At 51.0% G+C, this 14047-nt stretch overlaps 1 protein-coding gene across 2 annotated transcripts in view; it reads left to right on the top strand.

Moving 5' to 3' along the window:
- Positions 1–14047, top strand: part of NUP188 (nucleoporin 188) — a 761473-nt gene that overhangs the window by 462418 nt on the left and 285008 nt on the right. For both annotated transcript variants that reach the window (XM_078646272.1, XM_078646271.1), the window contains exons 25-27: positions 10266–10372; positions 10749–10955; positions 11046–11215. In XM_078646272.1, the coding sequence (XP_078502398.1) occupies positions 10266–10372; positions 10749–10955; positions 11046–11215 (484 nt within the window). The remainder of the gene's footprint in view (positions 1–10265; positions 10373–10748; positions 10956–11045; positions 11216–14047) is intronic.

The following is a 14047-nucleotide window of genomic DNA, read 5'->3' as shown; positions in this document are numbered from 1 at the left end:
GTCTGATAAGGAGTCGGTGACGTCAGACGGAGTCACGCGCGAGGTCGTACTCCTGTGACGTCGTCCACGTCGGCGTGCTACGAAGAAAATTTTCGAACGTTGCTGACGCAGGGGGATATGCACAAGGTGAGGAATCCACAGGCAGATATTGTATCTACCAGAAAAAGCGTTACCGAAGGTAAGTAACTTGTTCTTTTGAACTGTGTTCATACAAGTAATTTACTACTGAAAAGTATTTTTATGCTTAGCTGTACTAGGCTTGCTTGGTTCTAGAAATAAAACAGTATATTTTTTTGTACAAACCGGAAACTTTTGCTTAGCAGTACCCCTGCGCGTCAGTAGGTGACGTCCTGCGGCTCCGCTTCCGTCACTGGGGTCGTCAGTGCCGAGATGACGTTATGGAGGGTACTTAGGCGCCACCCATGCGCGCTGACGTCCGTTCTTTCTTTTTCCATGCCGAAAGTACAGATCCAGATTGAGCACATACATCAGTCAATTTTTGAGTACTTTTTTGAAACTTTTTGTCTTCCCCTCTTGTCTCCTGGTGCATGTATGGATGCCCGGATTTAAGTCTTGTGGGTCGTGCCGACGTAACATGTCGGTGGCGGACCCCCACGATGTGTGCCTCTACTGCCTGGAGACCGACCATGAGTCCCGGGACTGTCCACTGGGGGCCCCAAAGGCCTTGCGGGAGTGGCACCGGAAGTTGCTGGAGGTCAGGCACTCCTATCACCGCCGCTCCGAGTTTAGGGGCCGTTCGCGGGACCAGAGCCGTCGCTCCTCGGGCTCTGAGTCTTCGCCTTCGGATTCCGGTAAGCGACGCCATAAAAAGAAGTCGAAGAAGCGTGTTCGCTCTCCGACGCCGTTCCCTGAGGGCGGACGAGGGGGACAGGGGCTCCGACCCTGCGGTTCCTCTGGAGCCGGGGAGTCCCACAGCCTACCCGCTATACCTGGGTCCGTTGGCGACTCCCAAACATATGCAAGAGTGTCTTGCTGCCATGGACCGCCTTTTTAGGCCCCGGGCACCCGCCGGCGTGCCTTTGGGCCCTGCTGTCCCGTCTCCAGATCCTGTTGGTCCGGCGGCACCGCCACCAGCCACGGCGCCACAGGATCCCGTGCCTCCGGCACCACAAGGTGCAGCGCCGCAGGCTCCAGCCCCATCGCCGCCCTTGACTCCAGCCCCGGCGCCGCTCCTGGGTGCCATTTATCCCACCCCTGCCCCGGTTCTCGGACCATTTAGTTCCAGCTTGGGATCTGCATTGGGATACGGCGCTGGCTCGGCCCGACCGGCGCCGTTTTCCGCGCCGTTCCCGACGCCGCTTGCCCCTTCTCCTGCTCCTGCTCCGGCCCTGCCGCCGGAGCCGGACGAGGACTGGAACGGCTCCGAGGACCCCCTTGCCCTGCTGTGTGACTCCGAGCAGGATTGGGTGGACGAACTTCAAGATGCGGGCGAGCTTGATGTGTCTTCTGTCCAGAGTTTGCCTCTCCTCCACCTACTATGGAGGAGGGTGCTTCCTACAGCGTAGTGCTGCGTTGAGCTGCGGAGGCTCTCCATCTCGACCTCCCAACGGTGGCCCTTAAGACCAATCTCCTTACGGAGGTGCTGCAAACGGCGTCTACGTCATCGGAGCCGCTGCTCCAATAAGGCTCTCACTGAAGTCCTCCTGGGCACTTCGTTGTGACCGGCCTTGGGGGCCGCCGGTGGATAAAAATGTCGCTAGGCGTCACCGTTTGTCGCCTGGTGATCCTGCCTTCTTGACCACTCACCCCACACCTGAGAGCCTGGTCATTCAGGCCTCGACTTTGCAGAGTGCCTTTCCCACGGCTCTGCTGGATAAGTACTCTGCTAGACCAATTTGGCAAGATGTTTTTCTCCTCGGCCAGCTTGGGGTTGCGGTCGGTTAACACCGCCTACTTATTGGGCCGTTACTCCCATGCATTGTGGGATTCGGTAGCCGAGGTTTTGCCTCAGTGTTCTGAGGAGGTTCAGGCAGTCCTTTCCCAAGCGATTGCTGAGGGCAAAGACGCTGCGAAGTTTGCCATCAGTTGTGGTCTGGACACCGCTGATTCGTTGGGCATGGCTATTTCCACGACTGTGGCGTTGCGGTGCCACGCCTGGTTGTGTTCCACTGTGTTCTCACCCGATGTCCAGGGCTCGCGTTATTCCCACTCTGTGTGGGATACAGTGGTGCAAGTGCTGCCTCAGTGTCCGGAGGAGACGCGAACAGTGCTCTCTCGAGCTATTGACGAGGGGAGAGATGCAGCAAAGTTCACAATATGATGTGGCCTTGACACCGCCGACTCGCTGGGCAGAGCGATTTCCACAACAGTTGCGCTCCGCCACCGTTCCTGGCTGAGGACTACTGGCTTCTTGGGGGGTGTCCAGAACACCCTGATGGACATGCCCTTTGATGACATTCGCCTTTTTGGCAACAAGGCAGATAGTGCGTTGGAGTGTTTTAAGGACTCGCGGGCTACGGCCAAGTCCTTGGGCCTATCGGCCACTCGCCCTCCTCCGCCTTCTGCTATTCGCTCCCTTCGTGGCCACGGAAGGTGCGCCCCAACACGTTTGCTTCAGAGGCACGGGCCGCTACAGCAGCATTCTCAGTGCGGCCACAGACGTGGGACCCGCCGAGGCGTGTCAGGGGGCAGCGGGTGGGTCAGTCCACTTCCACCCCGGCCACCAGGGCCCCAGGACCTTCTTAGTCCGGTCTTTCAGGCCCATCAAACACCAGTGGGCGGCAGGATTCGCCATCACCTACCCCACTGGCGCACCATCACTTCAGACAGGTGGGTTTTACAAATAGTCCTAAAGGGCTACTCCCGCCCCTTCGAGACTACCCCTCCAGCCATGCCACCACAGTACCACCGCCTGTCGGGGGATCATTTGGCACTTCTTCAACAGGAAGTGCCGGCCTTCTTGGCCAAGGGGGCCTCAAGCACGTTTCTGCTCCAGAAGTAGGATGTGGTTGTGTGAGAAAGTGCCATCTTTCTTGCATTGGTATGCCCCCACTTTTTGCTGAATTGCTGATGTGCTTTGACTGAGTGTGCTCTGGGCTCCTGCCAATCAGGTACCCAGGGCCCGTGTTCCTTCCCTACAACTGTATTGAAGCTGAAACCTCATTGGCATCACTGGCCACATGTCAGCTCCTGGTAAATGGTACCCTAGGTTCCCATGGCATTGTGACCAGAGAAGACCCCTAAGGGCTGCAGCACTTATTATGCCACCCTTAGGGGCCCTGCACCCTGACACCCACACACTGCCTTTGCAGACTGAGCGTCCTGGTGCAGAACTAAACAAAGAGTCGACATGGCACACATCCCTGTGTGCCATGCCCTTAAACCCACTGCCCCGGCATACATCAGTCACCCCTCTAGCTCTGTGCCCTATGCCAGTGGTGTGGGCACAGGTGCAAGAGCCCTGTGCCCTTACAGTGCCCAGGGCCATTCATGGGCACTGTAAGTGCAGTGCTGCCATTAAGAGTATATGGTGCTGGGAGTTGTCATTACGAACTCCCCAGCACCATAATGGCTGCACTGAAGACTGACAAGTTTGGTACCAAACTTCTCAGCACATTAAACCCACACTGATGCCAGTGTGGGATTTAATGTAAAATGCACCAGAGGGCATCTTAGAAATGCCCCCTGAAACCTAACCTACAAACACGTCTTGTCTGAGAGGCTGCCTAGGCTGCCACACAGCAGACATGTTGCTGGACCCCTGGGTGGAGAGCCCCCCCGCTCTCCTGGGCCTGCGACAATGCACATTCTGGGCGAGGTGGTAGGCCTCCTCTCCCAGGATGGGCAGGGGAAGCTTCAAAGGCCTTTGTGAGCTTCTCCAGACCAATTGCTGTACTCAGCAACTGGCCCCCACCGGTTCTGACCCCCACTCTGGCGGGAAGACTGGCAGGAAAACCTACGTGAGGAAAGGGGATGTGCCAGCTTGTGCCAACCCCACCCCTCAGGTGGGAGAGGCGAGGGGAAGCACGACTCTGGGCTCCGGCCATCTTGAGGATGGGAAGCCCTGCCCAATCACAGCTAGGCTCCTGCCCCCCTCCCACAGGAGAGGAGCAGGCTAGGGGGTGTACCCACCTCAGGACAGGGACCTATTGGTCCCTGCCCTTGCCCTACCTGTAAGGCCCCTAAGCTTAGTATTTAGGGGCACCTGAACCTTCCTTCCTCAGATCCCAATAAGAAAAGAAGATCAAGATGAAGAAGACCCGCTGTGCAGCTACTAACAACAGGACAACACCAACTGACTTGGCCCCAGCCCTACCGGCCTGGAACCTGCTCCTGCTTAATCCCGGCGACTCCTGCGGACTGCAACCTTGGGCCACCCGGAGGACCTGCCTGCCTGGACCCTCTTAAAGACTGGTACTCCCATAAGCAGAGGCTCTGCTTCAACATCCATACCCCTGGTGCCAGCCAGGAAGCACAAGACCAACCCACTCTGCACCCACCGAGCCCGGCCCTTGCCCGAGTGATCCAAGACCACGAGGATGTCCCCCCGGCGACTGGGACCCGAAGTCCAGTGCCCAAAGACTCTCCTCGACGAACCAGATGACACCTGCAGCCTCAGAACCAGGGACCCCTCCAACCGCGACCAGCTGAGGGTAAGATTTCCTGACACCTAAAGACACCCCTGCACCCGGCGCCCTGCGGCTCCCTGTGCCTTTCTTTTGGGGTACCTACCTCTTCTCCAAGATCCCAACTTACCTCTCGAAGTGGTGGTTACACCTGAAGAATCACCGTCCGCGAGTCTGCAGCCTTTGTTCCCTTTTTACCTTTCCAGTTGAATAACATTGAGCGTCCGACGGCTCAAAAGCACCCTGCACCCAGCCGCCCGAGTGCCCCTGGCAGTGCAACCTTTGTCCTATCCTACTTCCCCATTTGCTCTCAGCAAGTGACCAGGAGCCCAGCTCCCACAGCCACGTGGCCTGCTAGCCAGCAGCCACCAACCGAAGCCCCCCTGCCTCTCATTGGGTAACATTTGGCCTAACTACCTCTGCACCCGGCTGCCCCTGTGCCGCTGAGGGTGAACCAACTGTACCCACCTGACTCTGGGGGACCCCTGAGTCTATGCCCAGAACCTTAACTTCACCAGTCGGGTACTCACCTGGAAACTGATAACTCACTTTCCTTCCATTGGATAACATTGATTGGTTTGACTCGAAAAATCTTTTAAGTGTGAAGATTTGAAACTTTAAAATATTCATCTAAAATCAGCCGAATAACGAATTCCGAAGTACTCACCTGTGGTCGGGAGAGTAGTCAGTACTGTACCTTGTAGCCCAGTACTGGACTGCAAAAGTAATTACAACCGTGTTTATTAGTAACTTGTATTTTCTCCATAGGAAACCATTGACTGCTTTTCTGTGAAAATTCTTCTGTCTATTTTTGCAAACTTCAAATATTCCTTAAAAAACGCACAGCCTACTAAACCGTCATTACTTACCTGTCATAAGTAGAGATCCCAGTGCTGGAACTAGGAGCCCAGTATTGGATTATGAAAGTAACGAGAACCTACTTTTACCTGTGACTTGAATTTCTGCCATAGGATAACATTGTTAGTTTTTCACTGAAAAGTTTGTCAAATTTTAAAATACCTTTATATTCTTTAAAAATCATTGCAATGACCAAAACTGTTTTCAGCTTAGACCCCAGGACTGAATCTAGGACCCAGTCCTGGAATTACCAAAGTAATCTATAAAGTAATCACCTGCATTTATGTAGAAAATCCCATTGAGCCCAATGTTGAATTGTGTTTAGAACTGTGTTGCCTGCTGCAACCCCTGTATCTATTGTATTTACAAGTCTATTACCTTTCTGCAAAGGAACTACCTGAAGTCACTCATATTGAGAAAAAGTATATTTTGATACCTGTTGGTTCTAAAAAGTATATCTTTTGATATAAAAACAATTGGCCTGGAGTTCAGTCCTTGAGTGTGTGAAACCTTTTGCTGACTGAGTGTGTACAACAAATGCTTTACACTGTCCTCTGGTACTGCCTTACTGCTCGACCAAGCTACCACTTTGGATAGTAAGGTCAGCCCTGACTTTAACCTCCGTTATACCTCTGGGGAATGTAGACTCTAAACACACTGTACTTTACTTTAGTCCAGTATATATAGAGCCACTTTCTCGCACTCGTAGATCAACACCTGGCAGGATCTCTGAATACCACGACGGATGAACTCAGCCACATGTGCATGATGGATAACTAATTTTGTCTTCACTCAGACGTGGCGCAAGGTCTCCTTCGACATTGGGGAGAGCCTTGGTTAGATCTATTCGCCACCTAAGAGAACGCGCAATGTGAGCAATTCTGCGAGTTGGAATTTCCAAGGCGGCACTCGCTAGGCAACATTTTTCGTCACGAGTGGAGTTGCGGTCTGTTGTACGCCTTTCTGCCTATACCACTTCTGCCCAGAGTGCTGAAGAAGATCAGGTGCGACCGGGCCCAAGTCATTCTTGTGGCTCCCGACTGGGCTTGAAGAGTTTGGTATCACGAGCTACTCAGTATGACGATCGATCCCCTGATCCGACTGCCTCTTCAGGAAGATCTTCTGTCGCAGCAGCAGAGGTCAGTCCTCCACCCAAAACTGTCCAGTCTCCACCTCTTTGCGTGGAGATTGAGCGGCAGCAGTTGATTCCTTACGACTTGCCTCCTGAAGTCTGTGATGTCATTCTGGCAGCCAGGCGTCCCTCCACTAAGTTGGTATACGCCTGCAGGTGGAATGGTTTTGTGGCATGGTGCACAGCAAAGGCTGTGGATCTCCTTTCTGCCCCTCTTTCAGAAGTTCGTCTGTTACTTCTTTCTTTGGCACAGTAGGGCTCTACCCTGGGCACTAGCAAGGGCTACCTTTCTGCTATTTCGGCCTTTCTCAGGCTTTCTCATCAGCCCTCTCTTTTCAATTACCCTTTTGTAAATAGATTCCTCAAAGGCATTATTGCGCATCTTTTCCCTCCTATTCCTTTCGTAATGCCACAGTGGGACTTGAACCTGGTTCTTACATATTTAATATGCGCTCCCTTTGAGCCTCATCACAACTGTCCTCTTTGTCTGCTGACTTTGAAGGCTGCTTTCCCAGTTGCTATCACCTCTGCCAGGAGAGTGAGTGAGCTCCAGGCTCTTTCTTGTAAACCTCCTTTTCAATCTGTCTATCCGGACAAGGTTGTGCTCAGAACACGTCCATCCTTTCTGCCAAAGGTTGTCACTGCCTTTCACATAGGGCAGACCATCACTTTGCCCACCTTCTTTCCGCCCCTGGATCCTTCCATAGAGGAAGAGAGGCTCCACCGTCTGGACCCAAAATGTGCGCTCTCATTTTACCTGAACCGCTCAACAGTTCCGGGTGGATGGCCAGCTCTTTGTTGGCTACGTTGGTGCCAAGAAAGGTTGGACGTACACAAGCGGACTTTCTCCCGATGGGTCTTCATGTGTATTAAAGCCGGTTATTCTCTGGCTAAGAAGGAGCCTCCGGTGGGGCTGCACACCCATTCCACCAGGACAACGGCTGCCACTACGGCATTAATACGTGCTGTCCCCTTACAAGACATCTGTCATGCAGCTATGTGGGCCTCGCTGCACACTTTTACTAAGCACTATTGCCTGGACAGCCAAGTCCGGAGAGATGGCTTCTTCGGCCGTTCTGTTCTCCAGGGCTTTCTGGTGTGATCTTGGTTCGCAGACCCACCACCGGGGTTGGTATTGCTGGGGTATTTATTCTAAGGTAAGGAATCTATCACTACGTGTTTCTTTCAGATGAACAATTTAATTACATTCAGTAACGATATATCTGTCAGAAACATTGGTTAGTGATAGATTCCTTACCGCCTCACCCATCCTCCCCGTTCTCCGAACTGATTTCAAGGGTTAAGGTCAACCCTTTCAGGACCCTAGTTTCAATGCATCAGTGGTCAGTATCTTGCATGGCTCTGCATTCTGGCGTGGAAAGTCGTGTACAGAACTGACAGCGCGCAAGGGCGGCGTCTAAGTAGCTGCTGCGACGTCATCTCGGTGACCACAATGCTAACGACGGACGCGGAGCCGCTCGACTCCACCTTCCGACACTCAAGGGTACTGCTGACGAAAACTCTCTGGATCCAGTCTGACGCCTGGGGGTAATTCTAAGGTAAGGAATCTATCACTAACTAATGTTTCTTACAGATATATCGTTACCGAAGGTAAGTAACTTGTTCACCAATCCACTAAATGCCTCTATCCAAAACATTATTTATCTCTTGCATCTACAAAAATGTAATCTGGCATACACATCTATACGATTACATCTTGCTGCCATGGCTGCTTACCTACAAAACAGACAACACTTGTCATTGTTTAAGGTACCTGCCATCAAAGCAGTCATGGAAGGCCTTAAAAGGATAATACCTCTCAGAGTTCCACCCTCTCCAGAGTGAACCTAAACATTGTCTTTACCAGGCTCATGGGTCTCCCATTTGAACCTTTACATAAATGTGAAATACAGTTTCTCACATGGAAAGTATCTTTCCTCGTAGCGATCACATCTCTCAGAAGAGTTAGTGAACTCCAGGCATTAACCATACAAGAACCATTTTTGCAAATACATCACAACAAAGTCGTTCTTAGGACAAACCCTAAAAGTTGTTTCTGCTTTCCACCTTAACCAGTCTGTTGAGCTGCAAGTATTTTTTCCTCAGTCAGACTCAGTAACAGAACAGGCTCTTCATGTGCTTGACGTTAAAAGAGCTATCCTTTATTACATTGAAAAGACAAAAACTTTCAGAAATACTAAACAACTTTTTGTAGCTTATTCACCACCCCATAAAGGTAATCCTATATCAAAGGCGGGAATTGCAAGGTGGATCGTTAAATGTATCCAGATATGCTACCAAAAAGCAAAGCGTACATTATCCATTCCCCCTAGAGCGCATTCCACACGCAAACTAGGGGCTTCTATGGAATTTGTAGGGAACATTTCCATAAATTATTATTGTAAAGCAGCGACATGGTCTACACCGCACACTTTCACAAACACTATTGGGTAGACGTGCAAGCAAAACAACAAGCTAGTGTGGGCCAGGCTCTATTAAGAACACTTTTTCAAACCACTGCAACAGATACAGGTAGCCACGGCTAGGAGGTAATTGTTGTATAGTCTATGCACAATTATACGATCAACAGCTCATATGCCTCGAACGGAAAGAGCTACTTACCAGTATGCATCTGTTCTTGGCATGTAGAGCTGTAGATTCGCATATGCCCACCCGCCTCCGCGGATACCTCTATCTGTTCCAGTGTTATCTTACTTAGATACATTTCACATGAACATCTTTCTATTTCTTACTAACTCCATCCTAACCCTCCATGGCAAAACAATCTGGAGATGAAGTCGATGCCCGGATCTCCACATAAAGGCTTCAAAGATTTTATGAAACTGGAGTAGAACATTACTTAAATTTTCCTACAGTTTTCCTTTTTTGGTAGTTTTTATACATTCACATGTAACCCTCCCGCAGTCTTATGAGCACGTTTTCAATAACAAAAAGCAACTCTGTCATGGCTCACACACTTGAAGTAGGTCAGCGTTGCATTATTGTGACCTGTCACATTGGTTGAGCCCTCTCAGGAGCCTAAAGGGTTATGCGCGGAGTTTGCAGGGTTTGTGTGTTGGATTGTTATAAGAAGTTAATATGTGGGCTTTTCTTTTCCTCCTTGGCTGCTTTATAGTTTCCTGCCAGTCTGTATCTTCTTTCTCTTTTATCCACGCTTTTGTTTCCATCCTTTCTCCCTCTGTTCTTTCCCTAACTCCATGTGGGGGATGGAATTGTTATATGGGGCTTTTTATTGTGATAAGAAAATGATAGGTGTTGCCATTTGTTGTGGAAGGAGGCTGTCCTGTGTGACTCGTGGAATACATTTTCTGGTAAACTCCCTTTATTCATAGAATGTTACATGACCGGTTTATCGCACTTTGAACTCAAATTTGCTTTTGAGTTCTGCTGTGTACAACATTATTCTGCAAACTCCCAGGTAGATGTCTGGGAATTAGTCTAAAAGATTGGAATCAATGAGTGTTGTTGATGCTTGAGAGCTGTAGTAACGGGTATGTAACATTTTCACATGTAAAAATGATTATCTGTCAGAAACGTGGGTTCTTTAATTCTCTACTACTTTGCCATGTTCTTGATGCCAGCTCTCCAGTCTCTTTTGAGCCTATTCTCTATCTCCCCCTCCGCCCCATTCTCATCTCTCTTAATGCCTGGCTCTCTTTTCCCTGCAGGAGCTCATGGCAATAACCTGATTGCTGTCTTGGCCAAATATATCTACCACAAGCACGACCCTGCCCTTCCGCGCCTTGCCATCCAACTACTGAAACGTCTCGCTACGGTAGGACCTTGCTCATTCACCGCTTTGAAGGGTGTCACAGGCTGTGTTGGCTTACAGATGTGCTGAGTATTGGGTGTTGACTTGAATCACTCCAATCCAAGTTAGAAATCCAGTATCTTTGTACCTTTTGCCCTGTGTTGTCTCCTGCACCAGCCACAGAGCTGCTGCTGACAGCGTGCTGTGGGGTGTGCACTTTGCAAAACTGACCAGCAGAGTTGAACTTCTGCATTAAATTCAGCTTTTCTCTCCAGATTTGTTCTGAGCTTGTCACGCAGTCCTACGTCTCACAGTGGGGCGATCCTCTGATGTGTGTGTGCAATGGTTATTTGGTGCCAATCACTCATGAAGTAAATATGTTTACTTTATTACTATGCAGGTAGCCCCAATGTCTGTGTACGCCTGTCTTGGAACCGAGGCTGCTGCCATCCGCGACGCATTCCTCACCCGCATGCAAAGTCGAACGGAAGATATGCGCATTAAGGTCATGATATTGGAGTTCCTCACAGTTGCAGTGGAAACACAGCCAGGTCTAATTGAGCTCTTCCTGAACCTTGAAGTGAAAGATGCGAGCGAAGGGTCTAAGGTCAGATGGCTCGTCAGTAGGACTGTGGGTGCCACAAATCTTTTGCCAACATCTGCCACTGATTTCTTGCTGTTTTTGCTTTTTCTGCAGGAGTTCAGCCTGGGGGAGTGGAGTTGCTTGCAGGTGGTCCTGGAACTGATTGACTCAAAGCAGCAGGGGCACTACTGGTGTCCCCCTCTCCTGCATCGGGCTGCCATCGCTTTTCTTCATGCCCTCTGGCAGGACCGCCGGGATAGTGCCATGACTGTCCTTAGGATTAAGTGAGTCATAACCTTCTCTTGCTCTTTCAGTCGCTGCGTTGGGGCGCAAGAGTATACTTTTTTGCTGGAGTAAATCACACCTCAGCGGCCTTTGTGCATCATAGATCACGCTGCAATAGTATAGGTAAACATCTGCTTGAAAGAAACTTTTTGGAGCATTTGAACTTGGTAATGGTTATTCTTGGATGGAGTAGATAGCAGCAGTTCCTAAATCTCAAGTCCTGGACAGGAGGGTAATAATCTACATGGGCATCTCCGCAGTATCGGCTACTTCTGATAGATACATCTACCGTGTGGATTCCTCACCTTGTGAATACCCCTTGCGTCAGCAACATTCGGAAATTCTTTTTTCGTAGCCTCGCGCCGACGTGGACTCCTGACGTCATAGAGACACGACCTCGCTCGCGACTCCGCTGACGTCACCGACGCCTATAACAGGCCCACGCCGGCGTGATGACATCAGTTCCCTTTTTTCCGCGTCGTCGACGCTAACGGTTTCAGGATACTCTGTAGCCATTAGTACATTGTTACTTCGTTTCTTCAGTTCTCAATCTCGTAGAGAATGGGTATGCCCTTCCCTTTCGGGAATTCCCTCCCAATTACCCTCCTTGCCAGGGATATTGCTCAGAGGAACATCTGTTACTCCTACAGGAGGAAGTCCAAACACTTTTGAGAAAAGGTGCGATAGAGGTGGTTCCAGAGCAGGAAAGGGGTCAGGGATGCTACTCCCGGTATTTCCTGATTCCCAAGAAGGATGGCAGGCTTCGTCCGATCCTGGATCTCCGGATCTTGAATTTTTATCTGAAGCAGGAGAAATTCAAGATGCTCACCCTTGCTCAGGTTCTTCAGGCTCTGCTGGAAGAAGACTGGATGGTGTCACTCGACTTGCAGGATGCGTACTTTCACATCCCAATCCTGAAGTCGCACAGGAGGTATTTCCGTTTTACGGTTGGGTCACCACACTACCAGTTTGCGGTCCTTCCGTTTGGACTTACTACTGCACCTCGGGTCTTCACCAAGGTGATGGCAGTGGTGGCGGCGCATCTCAGAAGATCGGGGATTCTGGTATTCCCGTATCTGGACGATTGGCTGATCAAAGCAGAGTCGTCAGAGGTTGTGCTTCATCATCTGCAGGAGACAACCCAGTTGTTGTACAGGTTGGGTTTTTCAATAAATGTACCCAAGTCTCACCTGGTGCCCTCCCAGCGCAACCTGTTCATAGGTGCCGTACTGGACACAACCGTATGTCGTGCATTCCCTCCCCCTCAAAGGATTCGCGACATACGGGAGATGATTCCTTTATTTTACAATGGAGCGGTTGTTCCAGTCCTGAAGGTCCTTCGCCTGCTCGGTCTGAAGGCTTCATGCATTCTGTTGGTCAACCATGCACGCTGGCACATGAGGGCGCTCCAGTGGTGCCTCCGCAAGCAGTGGTATCAGCACAGCGGAGATCTCAGGGAGTCGGTGAGGATCTCCAGAGAAGCTGCAGCGGATCTGTCTTGGTGGGGCGTGGAAGGCAATCTGTCCCAAGGAAAGCCTTTTCAACTTCCCCCATCGGTGGCCACGGTGATATCGGATGCATCCACTCTCGGGTGGGGTGCTCATCTGGGGGATCTGGAGGTCAAGGGCCTTTGGTCTCCAGAGGAAAGGTTGCTTCACATCAACCTTCTAGAATTGCGGGCGATACGTTTGGCGCTCAAGGCCTTCCTCCCTTCCCTTCGCGGTCAGTCTGTTCAGGTCCTAACGGACAACACGACCGCGATGTGGTATATCAACAAGCAGGGAGGAGTGGGATCGCAGTGTCTCTGCAGAGAGGCTCTGCGTCTCTGGTCCTGGGCTCAGGACCATCAGATTTGTCTAATGGCGAATCATCTGGCCGGGGTGTTGAACGTTCGTGCAGACAGTCTCAGTCGGCAGTTCTCTGCCGACCACGAGTGGAGGCTTCACCCGGAGGTGGTTCACGACATCTTTCGAATGTGGGGGACTCCTCGGGTGGACCTGTTCGCCACTCATGAGAATGCGCACTGCCTGTCTTTCTGCAGTCTCCAGTATCCGATGCAAGGAGCCTTGGGGGATGCGTTTCAGTTGAGTTGGAAAGGTCAACTCCTTTACGCGTTTCCCCCCATACCCTTGATTCCTCGGGTTCTGAGGAAGATTCGCCTAGACCGGGCCCAAGTCATATTGGTCGCCCCGGATTGGCCAAGAAGGGTGTGGTATACAGATCTTCTCCACCTCTCCTCTCACCCGCCGCTCCGTCTCCCTCACAGGGCAGACCTCCTCTCTCAGATGGAGGGGCAGGTTCTACACCCCCACCTCCAGACATTGCACCTTCATGCCTGGAGATTGAGCGGGGCAACCTGATTTCCTTTTCCCTCCCGCCTGACGTTGTGGATGTCATCTTGTCAGCCAGGCGTGACTCCACTAAGTCCGTCTATTCTTATAGATGGGCGAAATTTGTCTCGTGGTGTGGGGAAAGGTCTATTGATCCTTTGAAGGCCCATTTATCTCATGTTCTTCAGTTTGCCCTTTCTCTGGCGCAACAGGGTCTTGCCGTTGCTACAGTGAAGGGCTATCTTTCTGCGCTGTCAGCTTTTCTCTGTTTGCCTGACCAGCCTTCTCTTCTTAAGTCACCTGTGGTTTTAAGGTTCTTAAAGGGCCTTATTAATAAGTTTCCTCCTGTCCCTTTTATTGTTCCTCAGTGGGACTTGAATCTGGTCTTGACCTTCTTGATGGGTGCTCCTTTCGAGCCTCTCCACAAATGTCCCTTGAGGCTTCTTACCCTTAAAACGGTTTTCCTCGTGGCAATAACCTCGGCAAGGAGGGTAAGCGAGC

This window comes from Lissotriton helveticus, chromosome 5_1 (assembly GCF_964261635.1).
Source record: "Lissotriton helveticus chromosome 5_1, aLisHel1.1, whole genome shotgun sequence".
Classification (NCBI taxonomy): Eukaryota; Metazoa; Chordata; class Amphibia; order Caudata; family Salamandridae; genus Lissotriton; species Lissotriton helveticus.
This window is presented reverse-complemented; position numbering and strand designations above follow the sequence as displayed.